Below are 18982 nucleotides of genomic sequence, written 5' to 3' on the forward strand. Positions count from 1 at the left end.
TCATATTTCTTCCCCAATCTGATTTTTGATCTGAGCAACAACTGAACCTCTTGACCATGTCTACATATTTTTATGCATTGAGTTGCTGCCACATGATTGGCTGATTAAATATTTGTATTAACAAGCAGGTGTACCTAATAACATAGCCACTATGTAAAGGGGTCATTTGCAGGAAGAAAGGATCTGACCTGTGGAGTCTCTCAAGTAATGGCTCTTGGCTTTCAATTATTTTGCTATTTATATTCATGACCTGGATGTGGGGACAGAGTATAAGGTATCCAAATCTGCCTGTGTCACACAAATAATTGGGAGGGCATATTACAATGAACATATTTGAACTCTGCAACAGGATATGGATAGAATGAGCGAGTGGGTGAAAACTTGGCAAGCAGAGTTCAATGTGAGAAAGTGTGAGGTCATGCTCTGCAGCACAAGGAATCTAAACGGAGATTATTATTTAAATGCGGAGAAGTTGCAAATCAGTGCAGTACAGTTGGATCGTCATGTTCTTGTACATGACTCACAAGTTAAGTACAACAAGTTGGAAGGCAAATCACCTTATTTACCAAAACTGCCATCTTCAAAGATCCTTGAATTAGTACACCAAGGTCTCTATGGTATTTCTATGTCCTTTCATTGCCTGCATATATTCCACCAATTTTAGTCTTCTCAAAATGCATCACCCGCACATACGAAGGTTCCTTCTGCCATTGCCCATGATTACCTTCTCCACTATTAACGCGACCAGAATCCCGTGCTGTATACACTCGGTGGCCATTTTATCAGGTACACCTTTACACCTGCTTGTTAATGCAAATATCGAGTCCTGATCAAGGGTCTCAGCCTGAAATGTCAGCTGCTTACTCTTTTCCATCTGTGCTGCCTGCCCTGCTGGTTTCCTCCAGTATTTTGTGTGTATTACTTTGATGTCCAGCATCTGCAGATTTTTCTCTTGTTTGTAATGTAATACAGTCGGTCCTCCTTATCTGCAAATTCTGCATGCGCGAATTCAACCAACTGCAAATCACGAAAACCCAGAAGAGCTCTTCCAGCACTTGTTGTTCGAGCATGTACAGACTTTATTTTGCTTGTCATTATTCCCCAAACAATGCGGTGTAACAACTATTTTACATAGCATTTACATTGTATTGGGTATTATAAGTAATTTAGAGATGATTTAAAGTATACGGGAGGATGTGCGTGGGTTATGGTGGATCGGGATCGAAAAAAAATCCCAAGTTCTCTTATTAAGTAAGTTGGAACAGGTACATCCAGTATTATTTAGCGTCAGTTAGTCAAACTTTTGTCTTAGTATATAGTATATATTTTACCTTTCTATGCATAAAAACACTTAAAAACCTATCACCTATGTTTCAACGCCGGCTCAGGAGCAGAAACTCCCGAGTTCGATCCAGTGACAGACCGCTCCCGAGTGCACTCTCCACCGTGCTGGGTTGATGTGGAGGATCAAAAACCCAAAACCCAATAATTAAACCACTACGTTGCTTAGTAATAATTGTAGTTTTCATCGGGGCAGAGCCTTTCTCACTTTATCCTTTAAAATTGTTCCGATCATTGACCAATGTAGCCTAACGCTTTTCCAATGACCGATGGCGTTTCACCTCTTTCCGATCGCTTTATTATTTCCACCTTATTTTCAGTCGTAATAGTGATTATTTTCATGAACAGAAACACTGTGGATTCAGAGTTTGCCGCCGGGTCCTAATGTCCACTGCGTTGAGCCAGGTTAAATAAGGTCTGGGGTTTCTCTGGGTCCTAAGATCTACCGTATTGAGTCAGGTTGAATAAGGGACTTGAGCATCCGCGTTTTTTGGTATCCGTGAGGGATCCCGGAACCAATCCCTTGCGGATAAGGAGGGCCAACTGTATCTAATTGCAAATCATGGTAGCAATTCAATGCATACAGATATGAAGATACAGTCAAGAGGTTCAGTTGTTCAGACCAAACATCAGGATGGTGAAGAAATGTGGTCCAAGTGACTTTGACCATAGAATCAACACACACAAAATGCTGGAGGAACTCGGCAGGCCAGGCAGCATCTACGGAAATGAGTAAACAGTTGACATTTCAGGATGAGACCCTTCATTAGGATTCATGAAAGGTCTTGGCCTGAAATGTCAACTGTACTCTTTTCCATAGATGCTGGCCTGACTGCTGAGCTCTTGCAGCACTTTGTGTGTGTTGCTTGAATTTCCTGCATCTGCAGATTTTCTCTTGTTTGTTGACTGTAGAATGACTGTTGGTGCCAGATGGGGACTATTGAGTCTCGTAGAAACTGCTGATATCTGGGATTTTCATGCACAGCACTCTAGGGCTTACAGAGAAACAGCAAAAAAAATCCAATGAGCAGCAGTTCTGTGAGTGAAAGTGCCTTAAAAATGAATGTGGTCAGAGGGCAATATCAGTATCAGAAGATCATAAACACACGTTTAGTGGCCAATTTATCAGGTACAGGAGGTACCTTATAAAGCGGCCAATGAGTATATTCATGTCTGCATGTTGTTATGCATTGAGTTGCTGCCACATGATTGGCTGATTAAATATTTGTATTAACAAGCAGGTGTACCTAATAAAATAGCCACTATGTAAAGGGGTCATTTGCAGGAAGAAAGGATCTGACCTGTGGAGTCTCTCAAGTAACAGCTCTTGGCTTTCAATTATTTTGCTATTTATATTCATGACCTGGTGTGATGCAATAGCTAGTTTTCAGACCATGCTAACACATTTCTTGACTTCTTACTGTATAGAACACTACGGCATAGAAACATGCCCTTCGGCCCATTCAATCTGTGCCAACATCTCTATGTATCAGCCTTACATGTAGCACCCATCAAATGTCTTCTGTTGGCTCTATTTGTTATCTCTTTGAAGAACTCTTTAAATTTGTCCAGTGTGATAACACCATTTTGACTTGGTTTGATCACTTTAAGGTTTTCTTAAAGACTAGCTTTTTCTTCCTTGATTATTGACTCCAGCATATTGCTAAAAATAGCCATTAAGCTAACAGACAAATAGTTTCATACTGTTTAACTTCCAGCCTTCTTGAATAAGTGAGTCTCATTCTGATGTTGCCCTCCTTGAACTTGGTAAGTTTTGAAAACTTTTCACCATAGTTTATTGCTGCAGCCTTTGGGTGCAGGCCCATCAGCTCCTGGTAACTGGTTTGCCTTTAGTTTTTCTGATATCTTGTTTTTATGATAGAGATTGTTACAAGTTCTTTCTTCCTTCTTTTCTCTTTCAATATTTCTATTAGTTTCTGCATAAAGGAATACAGAGTACAAGAAGGTAAATATTATAAGTCAAAAGAAAAAAATAAAATAATACCAAATACATTGTATTAAAAATACAGTTACAATCACAATATCCAGTATTCATAAAAATTAAATCATAATATTGAAATATAATAATTTTGTAATACAGAAAAAAATCTAAACCCACTACCAAAGTCAGAGCTGTTAGGAAAAGCAAGAAAAAAGGGGGGAAAACGGTATCATATAATAAAATATATTATTAGCCACCATCTGTACTTTTACAACAAATCAAAGGTTTTGAAAATAACTCAATAGATGTGGTCTTTTTTTAAAATGACCACATCTATTATCTTGGGGTGGTTTGCTTTTCACTGTGAATATTCATGCTGTGTGTATTGGTTTAATTCATCTGCCATTTCCTTGTTCCTGTTAACAGTTCCTCTGTGTCATCCTGCAGGGGTTTCACACTTGCCTAGCTCCCTCGTCTATTTTATACAGTGGAGATGGGGATATTGAGAATTCCAGGCAATGGCATGACTGTAAATAGAGGAGCAAAAGAAGTGGGGAATGCGTGAGTGGTTAAAGCTGGAAGAATAGAGTTCTTGGGATGTTTGTAGCCATGTATAAGTATACACTATTGGGCAGATGAATTGAGGAAATATTTGCTGGGGAAAGGGACCATTAGATGAAAATTTTAGCAACTAAGTATTGGCCCGGAGAACATTGAAGTGATGGTCAGCTTTTTAGGACATGTAACTGTAGAATTTGAGATGTTTTAGATGGCCTGGTGCCAGGCATATAACTTCTTCCTTGATGTCGGCAAGACAAAGAAGATGATTGTTGACTTCAGGAGAGCTGGCATCACTCATGCTCTTCTTTTCATCGGTGGCATAATGAGTTTCAAACTCCTGGGAGTGCACAACCTCTAATAGTCCCAGAACATATTCTACACAATCAGAACAGCTCACCAACGCTCTGCTTTCTGAGGAGGCTATAGGCAGCTGGACTATGCACATGTATACTCAGGTCATGATGTGCAGTAGAGAGCATCCTAACAAGGTACATCACTGCATAGTACAGAAGCTGCACTGTAGCAGGCAGGAACGCTTTACAATGGGCAGTCAAAGCTGTCCAATGCATAACTGGCACCAGCCTACACACCGTCAAGAAAATGTATACTTAAGGGTGCTGGAAAAGGGCCAGTAGCATCATGAAAGATCCCACTTACCCTGCTCATAGATTGTTTGTCCCGCTCCCATCAGGGAGGAGTCACGTAGCATCCACACTAGGACCACCAGACTCCAAAACAGCTACATTCCTCAAGGAATAAAGTTGATCAAAACCTCCTCCCACTAAGCCACCCATCCACACCCCCACCCATCACTACTATATCATTTCCTGTCAGTCACCATTGGCAAGACTGTAAGACACGGGTGCAGAATTATTCATTTTGGACCATGAAGCCTACTCATCTTAGCTGAATTACTATCCTTCTTGATCCATTCTTCAGCCTTTTCCCTGTAACCTTTGACACCACGACTCATCGGGAACTTTCACCCACTATAAGAAACATCCTCTCCACATCCACTGTATCTATGCCTTTCAGTATTCATTAGGTTTCAATGAGATAGCTCCCCCCCCCCCACTAACCCCCTCCCATTCTTCTAAACTCCAGCGAGTACAGACCCAGAACCAGCAAATGCTCCTAATAAGTTAACCCTTTCATTCCCAGAATCATTCTCGTAAACCACCTCTGGCCCTCTTCAAAACTGCTCACAATACTCCCAAGTATGGTCTGACCATTGCCTATAAACCCTCTGCATTACATCCTTGTTCATATTCTAGTACTCTCGAACTGAATGCTAACATTTCATTTGCCTTCCTTACCATAAACTCAACTTGCAAGTTAACCTTTAGTGAATCCTGCACAAGGGCTCTCAAGTCCCTTTGCACCTCTGATTTTTGAATTTTCTTCCTGTTTAGAAAATAGTGTATAAAAATGCATGACCATACACTTCCCTACACTTTATTCCATCTGCCACTTCTTTGCCCATTCTTCCAATGTGTCTAAATACATCTGCAGACTCCTTGCTTCCTCAACTCTACCTTCCTCTCCCCCATCTTCATGTCGTCCACAAACTTGGCCACAAAGCCATCAAATCTGTTATGCAAATCGTTGACATATAACATGAAAAAAAAAACAGTCCCAGCACCGATCTCTGCGAAACACCACTAGTCACTGGTAGGTAGCCAACTCGAAAAGGACCCCTGTGTTCCCACTCTTTGCCCCTTGCTAGTCAGCAAGTTGTCTATCCATCTTTCGTGTCGTACTATGGGTTGTCTTGTTAAGCAGCTTCATGTGCATCAACTTGTCAGTGGTCTTCTGAAATTCCTAATAAAGTGCAATTTTGTCCTTCATCTGACCGTCCTCCTTATAATCTCACTACACATTGCATCTACAGACACTTAGCAGTCTCACGTCACTTTATGGACATACAATTAGTCTATAGAAGCTATCCTATGTATTTGTAACTATTGTGTTTTTATTAATTATTAAAGTGTTCTTTATCTTGTTTTTTTTTGCGCTGCATACGATCTGGAGTAACAATTTTGTTCTCCTTTACCCTTGTCTACTGGAAGTGACATTAAACAATCTTGAATAAAAATCACTTGAATAAAAAATTGCTGAAGGAGGAAAATAGAAAGCCTGCCAGAGGACTACTTGCACTTTGATACAGTGACAGATCTATGAATGAGGGTTTCAGCAGCAGATGGCTGAGACAGATGATAAGATGGAAATAGGCAGGCAGTTTTTTTGTCGCACAGAGATTTGAAATCAGTTATTCAGCTTGGTAAATTAAGGTACTAAGGTTTTAAAAAGTGGCAAAGGAGGGAGATGGATTCTGTAGCAACTTGTGACATGGCTGAGATTAATGGCTTTAGCATTACGATTGCTTAATTAAAGATAATTCTGGATCCTTCATTACTAGATATTGTATAAACAGTTAATGTTCTTATCTCTTTCACCCCCCACTCCCCGGGCATGAAAGGAAATCCACTGAAGGGCACATTTGAAATACTGGACGATGAAACCTTAGGTTCAAACCAAGGAAGAGATCAATACAATTTTAGATATTAAATGAATAAAAAGATATGGAGTTAATGCAGGATGGTGGCACTGAGGTGGAAGATAAGCCATAATGCTATTGAATAGCAGAGGAAGTATGAGGCAGTTAATGGTCTTCACCTGCTATTATATTATCATTATGTTCTTATTGATTCAGGCATTACATCAGTGGCTTTTCAACTACGATTTTTTTTATCCATCTCCAATGATTTCAGTGTGAGCATGCATCTGAATATCTTTAAGAAGAATAATGGTAATGTCAGCATTGCATGGAGAGTATTTCTTTGTAATCTTGCTTTAGCTTTACACTTGTGTTCTTTTTGTCCTATAATTACAGTTTGAGTTAAATAAAGCAGTTTTACCCACATAATAAATGCCTATCCAATTCAAACATTGACTGAAATTATTGCTGTGGCAGGATATTCCAGTTGTTATTCTATCCCTAATATATTTTATTCCAAATTTATCTACTTGTTTTCAAAAGAGCAAGATGAGGAACAGAACAATTTACTTTTTAAAATTTTAATGATATTGTAAATTTTCAATTTATTTACATTTTAATCATTCATAAATGTCAGAGACCATTGCCAATAAATTGCACAGAGGACAAAGCTGGGACTGATGTTTTACTGAATGTCAAAGCTTCCTCATTGCTAAAGTCACTGTCATCATTCAGACCATTACCTCCAGTAAGCATCACAGCTTCAGCAACCTAGATTCCACAGCTGTTTGGTGAAGGTTGCACATTCTTTCCTTGATTACATGGATTTCTCCGGTTCTCCTCCACACATTCCAAAGGAATATGGATTGGTTAGTTAACTGCAAATAGCCTTGGAATTATTCTGTGGACTGGCATGGAGTCAGTGGCCTAAAATGGTTGTCCTTGTATGTTGTAAGGAAATATGAGTGTCCTAGATGTTTTTTGTCAGGGAGATATCATGGGCAGCAATTCCCGGAGAGAGGTATCAGGCCTTTCATTTTCTATTCTTCAGGGCAGATTGATTTTCAAAACTAACGATGAATATGCAAAGTTTTATAAACTATCATCAAAGTCTTCAAGTTCTAGTGTTACTTCAGAGAAGATATTTTTTCAGTGTTACTAAGAGTGTGCACAATATGTGAGAAACAAAGACTTTTAGAATTATCTGGTTTCAGGCAGAATGGACATGTTAAAATGAGACTGTACATTGCTTTAATTATTTTATGTAGTCCCGTAGGCATTCAATGTTATCCAAACATTGCACAACTTTTTCAGAATCAATTGTAATATTTTAGGAAACTTTTAATTTACTTATTTGTATTTATTGGTGTGGTTCTCATGTTTCAAAGCCTTTTAATGTTTTTGAATGTAGAGTTTGGAACGAGTGATTTCTTTGATGTGTTAAGGGTTTCTTAAAAGGGGCTATACATGCTTTAACGTTTACCATCTGATAATTAAATCTGTTGTATTAATTATAAAACAAAGGTTCATGTTTGAGGTGTTTTGCTGTTTACTTTAGCAAGTAGTGGCTTGAGTTACATTAGAACAGATTTAAGATAGCTGTACATAACGCCTGTCTTTTGTAACTCTGCTTTCAACCAGCTCTGTACTTGTACTCCGAGCTCCCCATATTCCATTACACTCCCTACTGCCCTACCATTCATTGTGTATATCCTACACTGGTGACTTTATCAAATTGCATCACTTCACACTTGTCTAAATTGGAATCCATTTGCCACTCCTTGGCCTACTTCCTATAATTGATCAAGATCCCCCTGTCATCTGCAAACTTACTGATCTAGTCTTGTGTGAATAACAAATTTCAAGGGTCCCAATACCAACCCTTACAACTGATCATTAGTCAATGGCCTCTATTCAAAAAAAAAACTTTAAACCACAACCTTCTGCTTCCTTTCTCCAAGCTGATTTTGAATTCACCTCCTTGGTTTCCATGGGACCTCACTTTCCAGACCAGCCTAGCACATCTAAGGCCTTGTTAAAGTCCAAATAGACAACATCCACTGTTCCCCCCCCCCCCCCCCCCCCAATCATACTCTTGACTATCCAAATGCTGGCAGATCATTTCCGTCAGAATTGCCTCCAATTGACTTCCTCAGTAGTGATGTCAGGCTGACAGCGCTGCAGTACCCTGGCTTGTTATTGCTACCCTTAAACAATGGAACAACATTAGTTACCTTCCCGTCTTCAGAAACCTCACCTATGGCTAATGATGAAGCAATTAATTTTCTCAAGAGCTTCTGCAATTTCTTCTCTGGTACCCCACACAATCCAGGGCTGCATTTGGTCAGCCCTGGGGATTAAAGTAAGGCTTCAACTACCTTCCCCCGGTAATACAGATATCCTCCAGAATAATGTTTAAATTTAAAGATAAAGATTAGCTTTATTTGTCACACATACATTGAAATATCGAAACATACAGTGAAATGCTTCATATGCATCAACAACTAACTCAGTCTGAGGAGAAATGCTCATGAAAATTCCCACCACCTCTTGTGTGATTTGAGACCCAGGCAGCTCTGCTGATCTCTGAGGAGAAGTACTCTCTTCCTAGCCACCCCTTTGCTCTTGATATAGCTATAATATAGCAGCATCCATGGAAAGAGAAATGGTGCGAATATTTAAGATTGAAGACCTTGTTTAGAACATATGCTGACTTGCAAAGCATTGCCATAATTTTGTATTTAGAACTTATGCTGTGTGGAACATGCATTAATGTATTCTATTCTTCTGTGCATGCAACTGGTTAAGTAGAACAGTACAGCACAGTACAGGCCCTTTAGCCCACAATGTTGTGCTGTCCTGTATAACCTACTCAACAGTCAATCTTAACCCTTCCTTCCCCCACAGCCCACAACCCTCCATTTTCTGTACATCCACTTGCCTATCTAAAAGTCTCTGAAATGCCCCTAATGTATCTGCCTCTACCACCATCCCTGGCAGCACATTCTGGGCACTTACAACTCTGACGTCTTCCCTATACTTGTCTTAACTTAAATGGATGTTTTCTGGTATTGGCCTTTTGCCACCCTGGGGAAAAACATGCTGGCAATCCATCTATGCCAAAAGGCACTGGCTGAATGCCCTTTTCAAGCTAGCAAGAGATGTTGAATTACCATATTTATTTTCTGGATAATTTCTAGCAGGGATGCTGAATTGATCACTTCCATTTGCAGAAATTCAAAGAACAGTGAAATTTAATATAGTCCATCAAAAGCACACACTTGATCAGTGATTTGGTTGATGCTGTAAATCTTGAGCAATGCACTCACAAAATGGATAGTTCTGATGAAAGATCTTTGTCTGATACATGGGCTGTTTATTACCCTCTATTGATGTTGTCTGAACTGCTAAGGTCCTCCAGCACTTTTGTGTGTTGATCCGAGATGTGAGTGGCTCATTTCAGGCAGAGGAACAGTAGAGATGCTGCAGTATGCCCTGTGAGGTCCTTGGTAACATCAGCCAGAGTTCCTGACGCTCAGTGCTATTTCTTACTGTGAATGGATTTGTGGCATTAGAGGGACAGGGTATAAGAACAAAAGACATAGGAGCAGAATTAGGCCATTTGGCCCACTGAGTCTGCTCCACCATTCCATCACAGATAATTTATTATCCCCCTTTACCCCATTCTACTGCCTTCTTCCTGTAACCTTTGATGCCTTGATTAATCAAGAACCTGCCAGCTTCTGCTTTAAATACACCCAATGACCTGGCCTCCACAGCTGTCTGTGGCACTGAATTCCACAGATTCATTACCCTATGGCTAAAGAAATTCCTCCTTATCTCTTTTTAAAGGGATATACTTGCATTCTGAAGTTGCACCCCGTAGTCCGAGGCACCAAAGGGAACATCTTCTCCACATTCACTCTGTCTAAGCCTTTCAATATTCATTAGTTGCAGGTGACCATTTGTTTAAATGCAAATATTCTTCAAATTAGCAATTTAAGATCAGACATACTTTTGTTGTGTTGCTTTTGAATCTTTAAATTACATTAGGCTATTGTGACTTAGACTTAAACTACTTAAGAGTATTGTGTTCAATTCTGGTCACCTCATTATAGGAAGGATATGGAAGCTATGGAGAGGGTGCAGAGGAGATTTACCAGGATGTTGCCTGGTTTGGAGAACAAGTCATATGAAGCAAGGTTAGCAGAGCTGGGACTTTTCTCTTTGGAGCGTAGAAGAATGAGAGGGGACTTGATAGAGGTCTACAAAGGTTATGAGAGACATAGATAGGGTGGATAGTCAGTACCTGTTTCCCAGGGGACCAAAAGCAAACACCAGAGGGCATATGTTCAAAATTAAGGGAGGAAGTTTAGGGGAGACATCAGGGGTAAGTTTTTTTACACAGAGGATTGTGAGTGCCTAGAGTGACTTGCCAGGGATGGTGGTGGAGGCTAAAGCATTAGGAGTATTTAAGAGCCTCTTCGACAGGCACATGGATGAAAGAAAAATGGAGGGTTATGGGGTAGTGTGGGTTTAGTACTTTTCTTTTTAAGGATTATATGGTTCGGCACAACATGGAGGGCTGAAGGGCCTGTACTGTGCTGTAGTGTTCTATGGTTCTATGATGCATGTTACCTAATTTACAAAATGTTTTTGCATTACAATGAATATCCCTTAATATACCAATAAGCAGCAGTTCAACCAGGTATGAAAATCTTTGTCAATACAGATTGTCGTCTATTCCTCTCTAACACTTGCTCTGAAATGTTTGCTGTTTATATAAGAAATAGCAGCTAATTGACATTCAGTACTTGGCTGTGGAAACTGTTGTCAAATGGAAGAAAAACTTCTATTGATTGTAGTGATGTATTAGTGGAAATTTATCATGTGCAACAAAGGACAATAATATGATCATAGAATGGAAATTAAGTATATGTTGAGATCAGAGACACGTGACCCTGCCTTAGATAATGATTCAGGGGAAAGTGCGATTATTTCAGTGAGTGATGGTTTTCTGGAAACATTGATAAGTTGAAGGTTGTCCAGAGCCAGTTCGAACATGTCAAGAAGTATGCAAACCTGCGTAAAATCCATCAAGCAGGTGAGACAGCAGGTCCAAGTACCATGGCGGCATAAAGTTTTCCGAAGAAGCTGATATGAATCATTGATGAATCATTGTCTGTCCCCCTAAACAACATCCTCTTTCAAAATAGAGTTCCTTCAAGCATATTAATCTTGAGGCACAAAAGAACATTTCTTGGCTTCATGGTAACCAAAGGTCATAGTAGTTTTCCTCCTGGAAACGAGCTGAGGGTGACGCTGGACCTGACGGTGCAGGCCACAGCTGCAGAGTCAGTTCAACGCAGAGGTGTGTGAAGCCTGTCCAGTAGCCTGACAGCTACAGGATAACAACTGCTCCCAAACCTAGTTCTGTGGAACCCAAGATTCCTGCACCACCTGTCCCACGGCAGCAGCGAGAAGAGACTGAGACAGGTCAGACCCGGCAGATGGGACAGGCTTAGCTGGTGGGGGGGGGGGGGGGGGGTTGGCTGACACATAGAAGTGAGCTGAGCATCAGTTAGTCCTCTGCCCTCTTTCATCTGGTTTATTGCTTAAATCGGCTAAGCATCAGTTCAGTTTTTGCTCTTGGGGCTAGGCCCCACTGCTTCACTCCACTTCAATCCAGCCCTAATTCCACTCCAGCAGTGGAGGTAGCAGCAGCATTCTTGATAGTTCAGTTAGCTGAGTCCCTTAGGAGACAGCAAAATCACTAGATTATTTAGATGGTTCAAAAGCGCACCTCTTACAGGCTAAATTACAGACTGTGGATTGCAGTGACTGTAGTGCAGAAAAAGTATAATTAGTGGAAAAGCTGGCAGTTCTGTGAGCAGCCAGCTGAATATTTCCAGTGCCATCCTGAATCTTCCACTGTCATCCATACTGTCAAGATCTTGGAAGTTTCAATCAAATTGTTACTCACTTTTCTAAATTCCAGCAAAAGCTCACTCACTCTAGCTTCTCTTTTCTCTTGAGATAAAGTTATCTGTTTCAGATGTCCGTTGATAAACCTTTCTGAACAGTTTCCAAAACATTAATATCCTTCCTTTCTTAAACAAGGAAACCTATATTGTACGCAGTATTCCAGGTGTAGAATCAGGTTTATTATCACTGTCTTGTACAACTTGAAATTTGTTATGCAGCAACAGTATGGTCTCAGCAGTGCCCAAAATAATTAATCTTGTGGGAATTGTGGAATGGAAGAAGCTGAAAGAGTTTGGAAGAGCTGGGAATGTGGTGGGGTTAGGGGTAAAAGGCCTATTTGAAAGGGTAGATGAGGGCTGACAGAGAAAGCAAGTGTTTGGAGAATGTCTGACATGCTCTTGTAAACGGGGAAAGGGAAGAGTAGAGAGCGACAACGTGTCTCAGCTGATGAGGCGATAATATTTCCTTAAAATTATGGTAATTTAAGACACTTGTGTACTTTAAGGGACTTTAGCAAAAGAGCTCTGGAATGCAAACAAACAGTTTTTATGGTGAAGCTAGTGGGAAACACATAAATTAACATTAATTTATGAGTTTTCACAGACTAAAACGTTTTCCTTCATAAGTGAAGGGAGACCTGTAACCATTAATTGTGGAATTCCAGCTACAGTCAAGTGGTATGAGGAACTATAGGTGCAGGGAAAGACATGAAAACATTGGAAATTTTGCATTAGATATTACATGCAAATACAGAAATTAAAAGTGTAAGATATTTTCAACAATTTAGCCATGAACTGAAGAGAGAGGACCAGGTGTTTCTATTGTTGCTTGGATCAAGATTTAGGAGTTCAGAGATTCAGCGTAAAACTGTAAGGCTGTTAAATTCATTTCCTGGGGTTAATAGTTTTGAGCAAGAAACAATGCCAGTTTCTCAAATTGCTAAGAAGCTCAGATATTAAACAGGATGGTTACTCCAGCTAACCTTTTCCTTGTAGCTATTGTATTGCCCTATGAACCTGGATTCGGATGTACAGTACATTGCATTGGGTAAGAGGCTAAAATGATCTAGAAAAATATAGATTAAAAAATCACAAGAGTTATTTGCTTGGATACAGGTTGAAAGGTTGACACAATCTGGTTTCTTCCAGATTGTAACTTCAAAGCATATCAATTTTTTAGTGAGAAAAGACGATTTGACAAGACAGGAGAACAATATACTATATGCTGTGTTCATGAAGAAACTTTTTAAATGATTTGCAGGACCACAAGGTATTAGAAAGTCCTATTAACAGTAACAGTTTCCAAAATTATTGTTTTGCTTTTTGGATTAGGGCTTTATTTCATTAAATCTTGTAAGAGAATAAACAGGGCCTCAATTTAATGTCTCATCCAAATGGTGGAACTTGAAGGGAGACTTTTCTCTTATTTTCTTGTATATCCTGAAAGCAGTGTAGTGTAAATTGCTATGTAATTAACAAATTTTGCAGTTGGGATTAAATTACATACTTATGAGATGTATATTTTTATTTCATCATGAAAGCCTTGCATGAATCAACTGGTATTTGGTAAAATTGACACTGAGTCGGTGCATCAGAGCTTTCAACATAATAATCAACATATAATTAACCCTGAAATTGTGAACAGTTAGATTTATATTAAATTTTTGTCAAAAAAATAGTAGAAGCTACTGTGAAGAGCTGCTGAAAGCGCTATGGGCATGACAAATCTCAGAAGCCCAAGAATATGTGTGTTTAATGTACTTTGAAATTTAAAATTGACTTTGGGGTAATTCTTGAAGTTATTGGCTGCATTTTAGCAGTTTAGTATGAAGTTAAAGAAACTGTTTGCTTAACTTTATATATTTGAATTGTACTGACCTTGCTTTTTGGATTAATGTCATCAAATCTTTTCATGAGCTCCTCTGAGAGAATAGATAAGCCGTTAATTTGATGTCTTGTCCAAAAGGTAGAACGTGGAAAAGGAGCATTATTGAATTGAATTTTGATGATAGATTATGAGGTAAAATTCCAGAACCCACAACTTTCTAATCTAACCTGCAAGGATGGTACAATCACTTTGTAACAGAGTTTACCACATTAGCTATGTTGAACTTGGTCCCTGCAATCAGCCCTGACAAGGCAAGGGTAGTACCACTTACACCAAACAGAATAAGCTATGCCCTAAGCTTTTGCAATTTATATTTCACAATCTGAGTATACAAATCTTTTATTGTGTTATTTTGAAGATGCTCATTCTATCTTAATTATCATAAAATAGAGCATAAGACATAGGAGCAGAATTAGGCCATTTGGCCCATCAAGCCTGCTCTGTCATTTCAGCATGGCTGATCTATTTCCTTCTCAGACCCATTCTCCTGTCTTGTCCCTGTAACCTTTCATACCCTGACTAATCAAGAACCAATCAAATTGTCTTAAACACACCCAATAACCTGGCCTTCACAACCACATATGGCAAAGAATTCCATAGATTCACCACCCTCTGGCTAAAGAAATTCCTCCTCACCTCCATTCTAAATGGATTTTCTCTATTCTGAGGCTGTGCCCTCGGTCCTAGTCTCACTCACCATAAGAAACATCCTCTCCACATCCAACATCCTTTCAAGATCCTTTCAAGATTTGATAGCTTTCAATGAGATATCCTCCACCCTTCACTCTCCTAAATTCCAGCAAGTAAAGGCCCAGAGACATCAATTGTTCCTCATACAATCAGCATTTTATTTGCAGAATCATTCTCATGAACCTCCTCTATTCCCTCTCAAATGTCAGCACATCCTTTCATAAGAAAGGGGCCCAACACTGCTCACAATACTCCCAATACAAGTGAGGCTTCACCAATGCCTCATAAAGTCTCAGCATTGCTGTATATATTCTACTGTTCTCAAAATGAATGCTAGCATTGCATTTGTCGTCTTCACCATCAACTCAACCGGCAAATTAAATTCTAAGGAACCCTAAGCAGGGACTCCCAAGTCCTTTTGCACCTCAGAGTTTTGAATTTTCTCCCATTTAGAAAATGGTCTGTTCTTTTATTTCTTCTATCAAAGTGCATGACCGGATGCTTCCTGACACGGTATTTCATCTACCATTTCTTTGCCCATTCTCCTAATCCGTTTAAGTACTTCTGCAGCCTCCTTGGTTTCTCAACCTGTCCACCTATCTTCGTATCATCTGCAAACCTGGTCACTAAGTAATCAATTCCAACATCCAAGTCATTGACATACAATCTAAAAAGAAGTGGTCCCAACACCAGCCCCTGTGGAACACTGATCAAGTCACCGTCAGCCAGTTAGGAAGGTGCCCTTTATTTCTACTCTTTGCCTCCTGACCATCACCCAATACTCTATCCATGATAATAATTCTAATTCTGCAAAATTTAATTGCTTTTGAACTCTGCGTGTTTAAAAGTGAAATTTAGGCTGTTGAACTAATCTGCAACACCTTGACATTTTGCAGCTTTGCCAACTTTTACCCGAATCCCTGTGGATCAGATTGGAATATCTGGAGGAGTGGCTTCATTTGTGTGCCAAGCTGCGGCGGAGCCTAAACCACGTATCACCTGGATGAAGAAAGGGAAGAAAGTCAGTTCTCAGCGCTTTGAGGTAAAAAATTTACAATTCAAGAACAGAGATTCCCTGGGTTATGAATGACCTGACTTCCAGAAATCTAATTTTATACAAATTCTCCCATACATTGTAAAGCATTTTCAAGTTTATAATAATAATAATAGTAATGTTTTTTTTACTGTTTATTAATGACTGGGTACTGTATGTAATCTAATGGATGATGTTAGGCTGATTATTCAATGAGGTGAAAGAATTATGGGAAGAGTATATGAAGTGATACGAGAATGATGATTATAGAAAATGCATGTTCTGATTTATTGAGAAACTACTCAACTTGGGACTGCGTGTAGAGCAATTAATTTCAAAACTGCCTTTTATCTAATTAATACTTCTAAGTTTTGTATCTGATTGATACTGGGGTTGTAGATGCTGCTGCTAAAGTCAGACACTCTCAGTTCCTTATGGCAAAGTATTGTACTGTACACCACCTTTCCCAATTGTCCTTTATAGATCTGTATATCCAGTAATGGGAGAAACTAACTTTTATAGATTTGTGTAATGAGCGAGAGAAATATCTGCTGAGTAGCTCCTCATACAAAGCCAATAAGCCAGTCTTTGCTGATTACTTGCTGATGTTGTGAAGAATTATTAATAGTGGAGAAAAATCTTTAGGACTCTCATTCTTTACCTCTTCCATGACTTCAGCATTCAATTATATCTTCTTTAATTGATTTTTCAGGTTATAGAATTCGATGATGGCACTGGGTCAGTGCTAAGAATTCAACCATTAAGGGCGCCACGAGATGAAGCAATTTATGAATGTACAGCTACAAATAGTATTGGAGAGATAACAACAAGTGCCAAGTTAACAGTGCTATCAGGTAGTCAACTTTTTTTCCTCTCTTTTTATTGTAGCACTTTGTTAATAGATGCAATATCAAATCTTATTTTGAGTATAGTTGTCAACCTATAAAGGGATGTGCACATTTAATGATATAAAAAAATTCTGTGTTATAAGGAAGAAAAATACATGAGCTTTTAAGAACAGGAATTATAATGAAAACAATGGAAAGTAACAAGAAAGATTTATATGCTCTAATTTCTGTGCTGAATGGTACAAATAACCTTGTTGTTCTTCATAAACTTCTATTGAAAAATATTCATGAGCAATTATATCTGAGAATTTGGAATAGTGGGAAGATAGGACAGGAAAAGACTTGTGCAGTGAACATACTGGTTCTTAAGAAAGGTAAGACTAGGTATTGAGGTGATTGAAGAAAGGACAATGGTATAAAGGGTAGTTGCAAAGCAGTGATACCTTTGGAATGCTAAAATGAATTGGACAAGAAAGATGTTTGACTCTGCTAGTAAAGGAGTATGTTGCTTTATTGAATATGAAGCTACAGGGATGGAAGATGAGGAAAAAACAGAAGTTTGGAAAATTACTTGCAATTTTAGCTTAAAGAACACACTGCAAAGGTGCTCAAAATGATGTCAATATAATTAAGAGTCCACGAAATCAGAGGAGAGAAAACAGAATAAATGAAGTAGGATTTTGTACCTCTTTCACCTTGAATTTATATTTATAAATTTTATCACTGAGACCCAATTGCATATAGCTGTACTTGTTAAATTCCTAATACCTTTATTTGAAAATAATCTGTCATTTTCAGATTTAAAATTGAGGGATGAGAAATTAATATTTCTGCTAGAAAGTTTCTGACTATTACACATCTATGAAGTACATTTTTTTCCCTTGGAACTTAGCATAAGAAAAGTAGGAGGAATTGGTACTGAAACTGCAAATTTCCTCTGCAAATCAGTGAGATAATGACTTTAATCTTCCTCATTCATTTTGACCTATTCCCTAAACTCACTTGTAATCCAAAAATCTATTGGTCAATTAATAAATATACTCAAGCTTCCATAACCCTTCACAGTAGAGAATTCCAAGTATTTACAACCTAATGTTTAAAGAAATTCAACTTTTTTTTTCCTTGTCCAATTTTGACCATAATTCTCTAATTGCACATTCTGTAAACAATGGGGTTTCTCTTTCTTCGCACTCTTTTTTTAATTATAGCTTGAAAGGTTCAAACAAATTAACAACTAACTTTCAACAGTCCAGAGATTCTCTGTAATCTTGATTCATAATGAATCTCCTTGAATTTGGGTATCATTCTGGTAAAGCAATGTTGCAGTCCATTGAGTTGCCTGTACTCTGTGTGGTCTGGCAAGGTCATTGCTTATTTTTGTTCACTATCTCTCCTTTGTTCACGTACAGTGCTTATAAAAACATGAAAATTTGGCAGTTTTCATGTTTTATTATTTAACAACATTGAATCACAGTGGGATTTGGCTTTTTTTGATACTGATCAACAGAAAAAGACTCCTTTGTGTCAAAGTGAAAACGGATCTCTACAAACTGACCTAAATTATTTACAAATACTAAAAACAAAATAATTGATTGCATAAGTGTTCACTCCCTTTAATGTGGCACACCAAATCATCACTGGTGCAGCCAATTGGTTTTAGAAGTCACATAATTTGATAAATTGGGATCACCTGTGAGTTTCAATTGATTATAGAAAAAATACATCTGTATCTGGAAGGTCCAACAGTTACTGAGTCAATATCCTGGCAAAAACTACACCATGGAGACAAAAGAACACCCCAGGCAACTTTGTGAAAAGGTTATTGAAAAGCACAAGTCAGGAGATGGATATAAGGAAATTTCCAAGTCACTGATTATCCCTTGGAGTACAGAAGTCAATCTTCAAGAAATAGAAAGAATATGGTACAGCTGTAAATCTGCCTAGAGCAGCCTATCCTCAAAAACTGAGTGACTTCACAAGAAGGAGACTAGTGAGGGAGGCCACCGAGAGACCTATGACATCTCTGGAGGAGCTACAAGCTTCAGTGGCTGAGATGGGAGAGACTGTGCATACAAAAACTGTTGCTTGGGTGCTTTACTAGTCACAGCTTTATGGGACAGTGACAAAGAGAAAGCCCACTGTGGAGAAGAAAAACTCACATGAAATCAAGGCTAGAGTTTGCCAGAAGGCATGTGGGA

At 38.8% G+C, this 18982-nt stretch overlaps 1 protein-coding gene across 14 annotated transcripts in view; it reads left to right on the forward strand.

Moving 5' to 3' along the window:
• Positions 1-18982, forward strand: part of LOC140736838 (receptor-type tyrosine-protein phosphatase F-like) — a 344443-nt gene that overhangs the window by 116655 nt on the left and 208806 nt on the right. For all 14 annotated transcript variants that reach the window (XM_073062804.1, XM_073062808.1, XM_073062807.1 and 11 more), the window contains exons 3-4: positions 15800-15945; positions 16649-16790. In XM_073062804.1, the coding sequence (XP_072918905.1) occupies positions 15800-15945; positions 16649-16790 (288 nt within the window). The remainder of the gene's footprint in view (positions 1-15799; positions 15946-16648; positions 16791-18982) is intronic.

The sequence above is a fragment of the Hemitrygon akajei genome, chromosome 12 (assembly GCF_048418815.1).
Source record: "Hemitrygon akajei chromosome 12, sHemAka1.3, whole genome shotgun sequence".
Taxonomy (NCBI): domain Eukaryota; kingdom Metazoa; phylum Chordata; class Chondrichthyes; order Myliobatiformes; family Dasyatidae; genus Hemitrygon; species Hemitrygon akajei.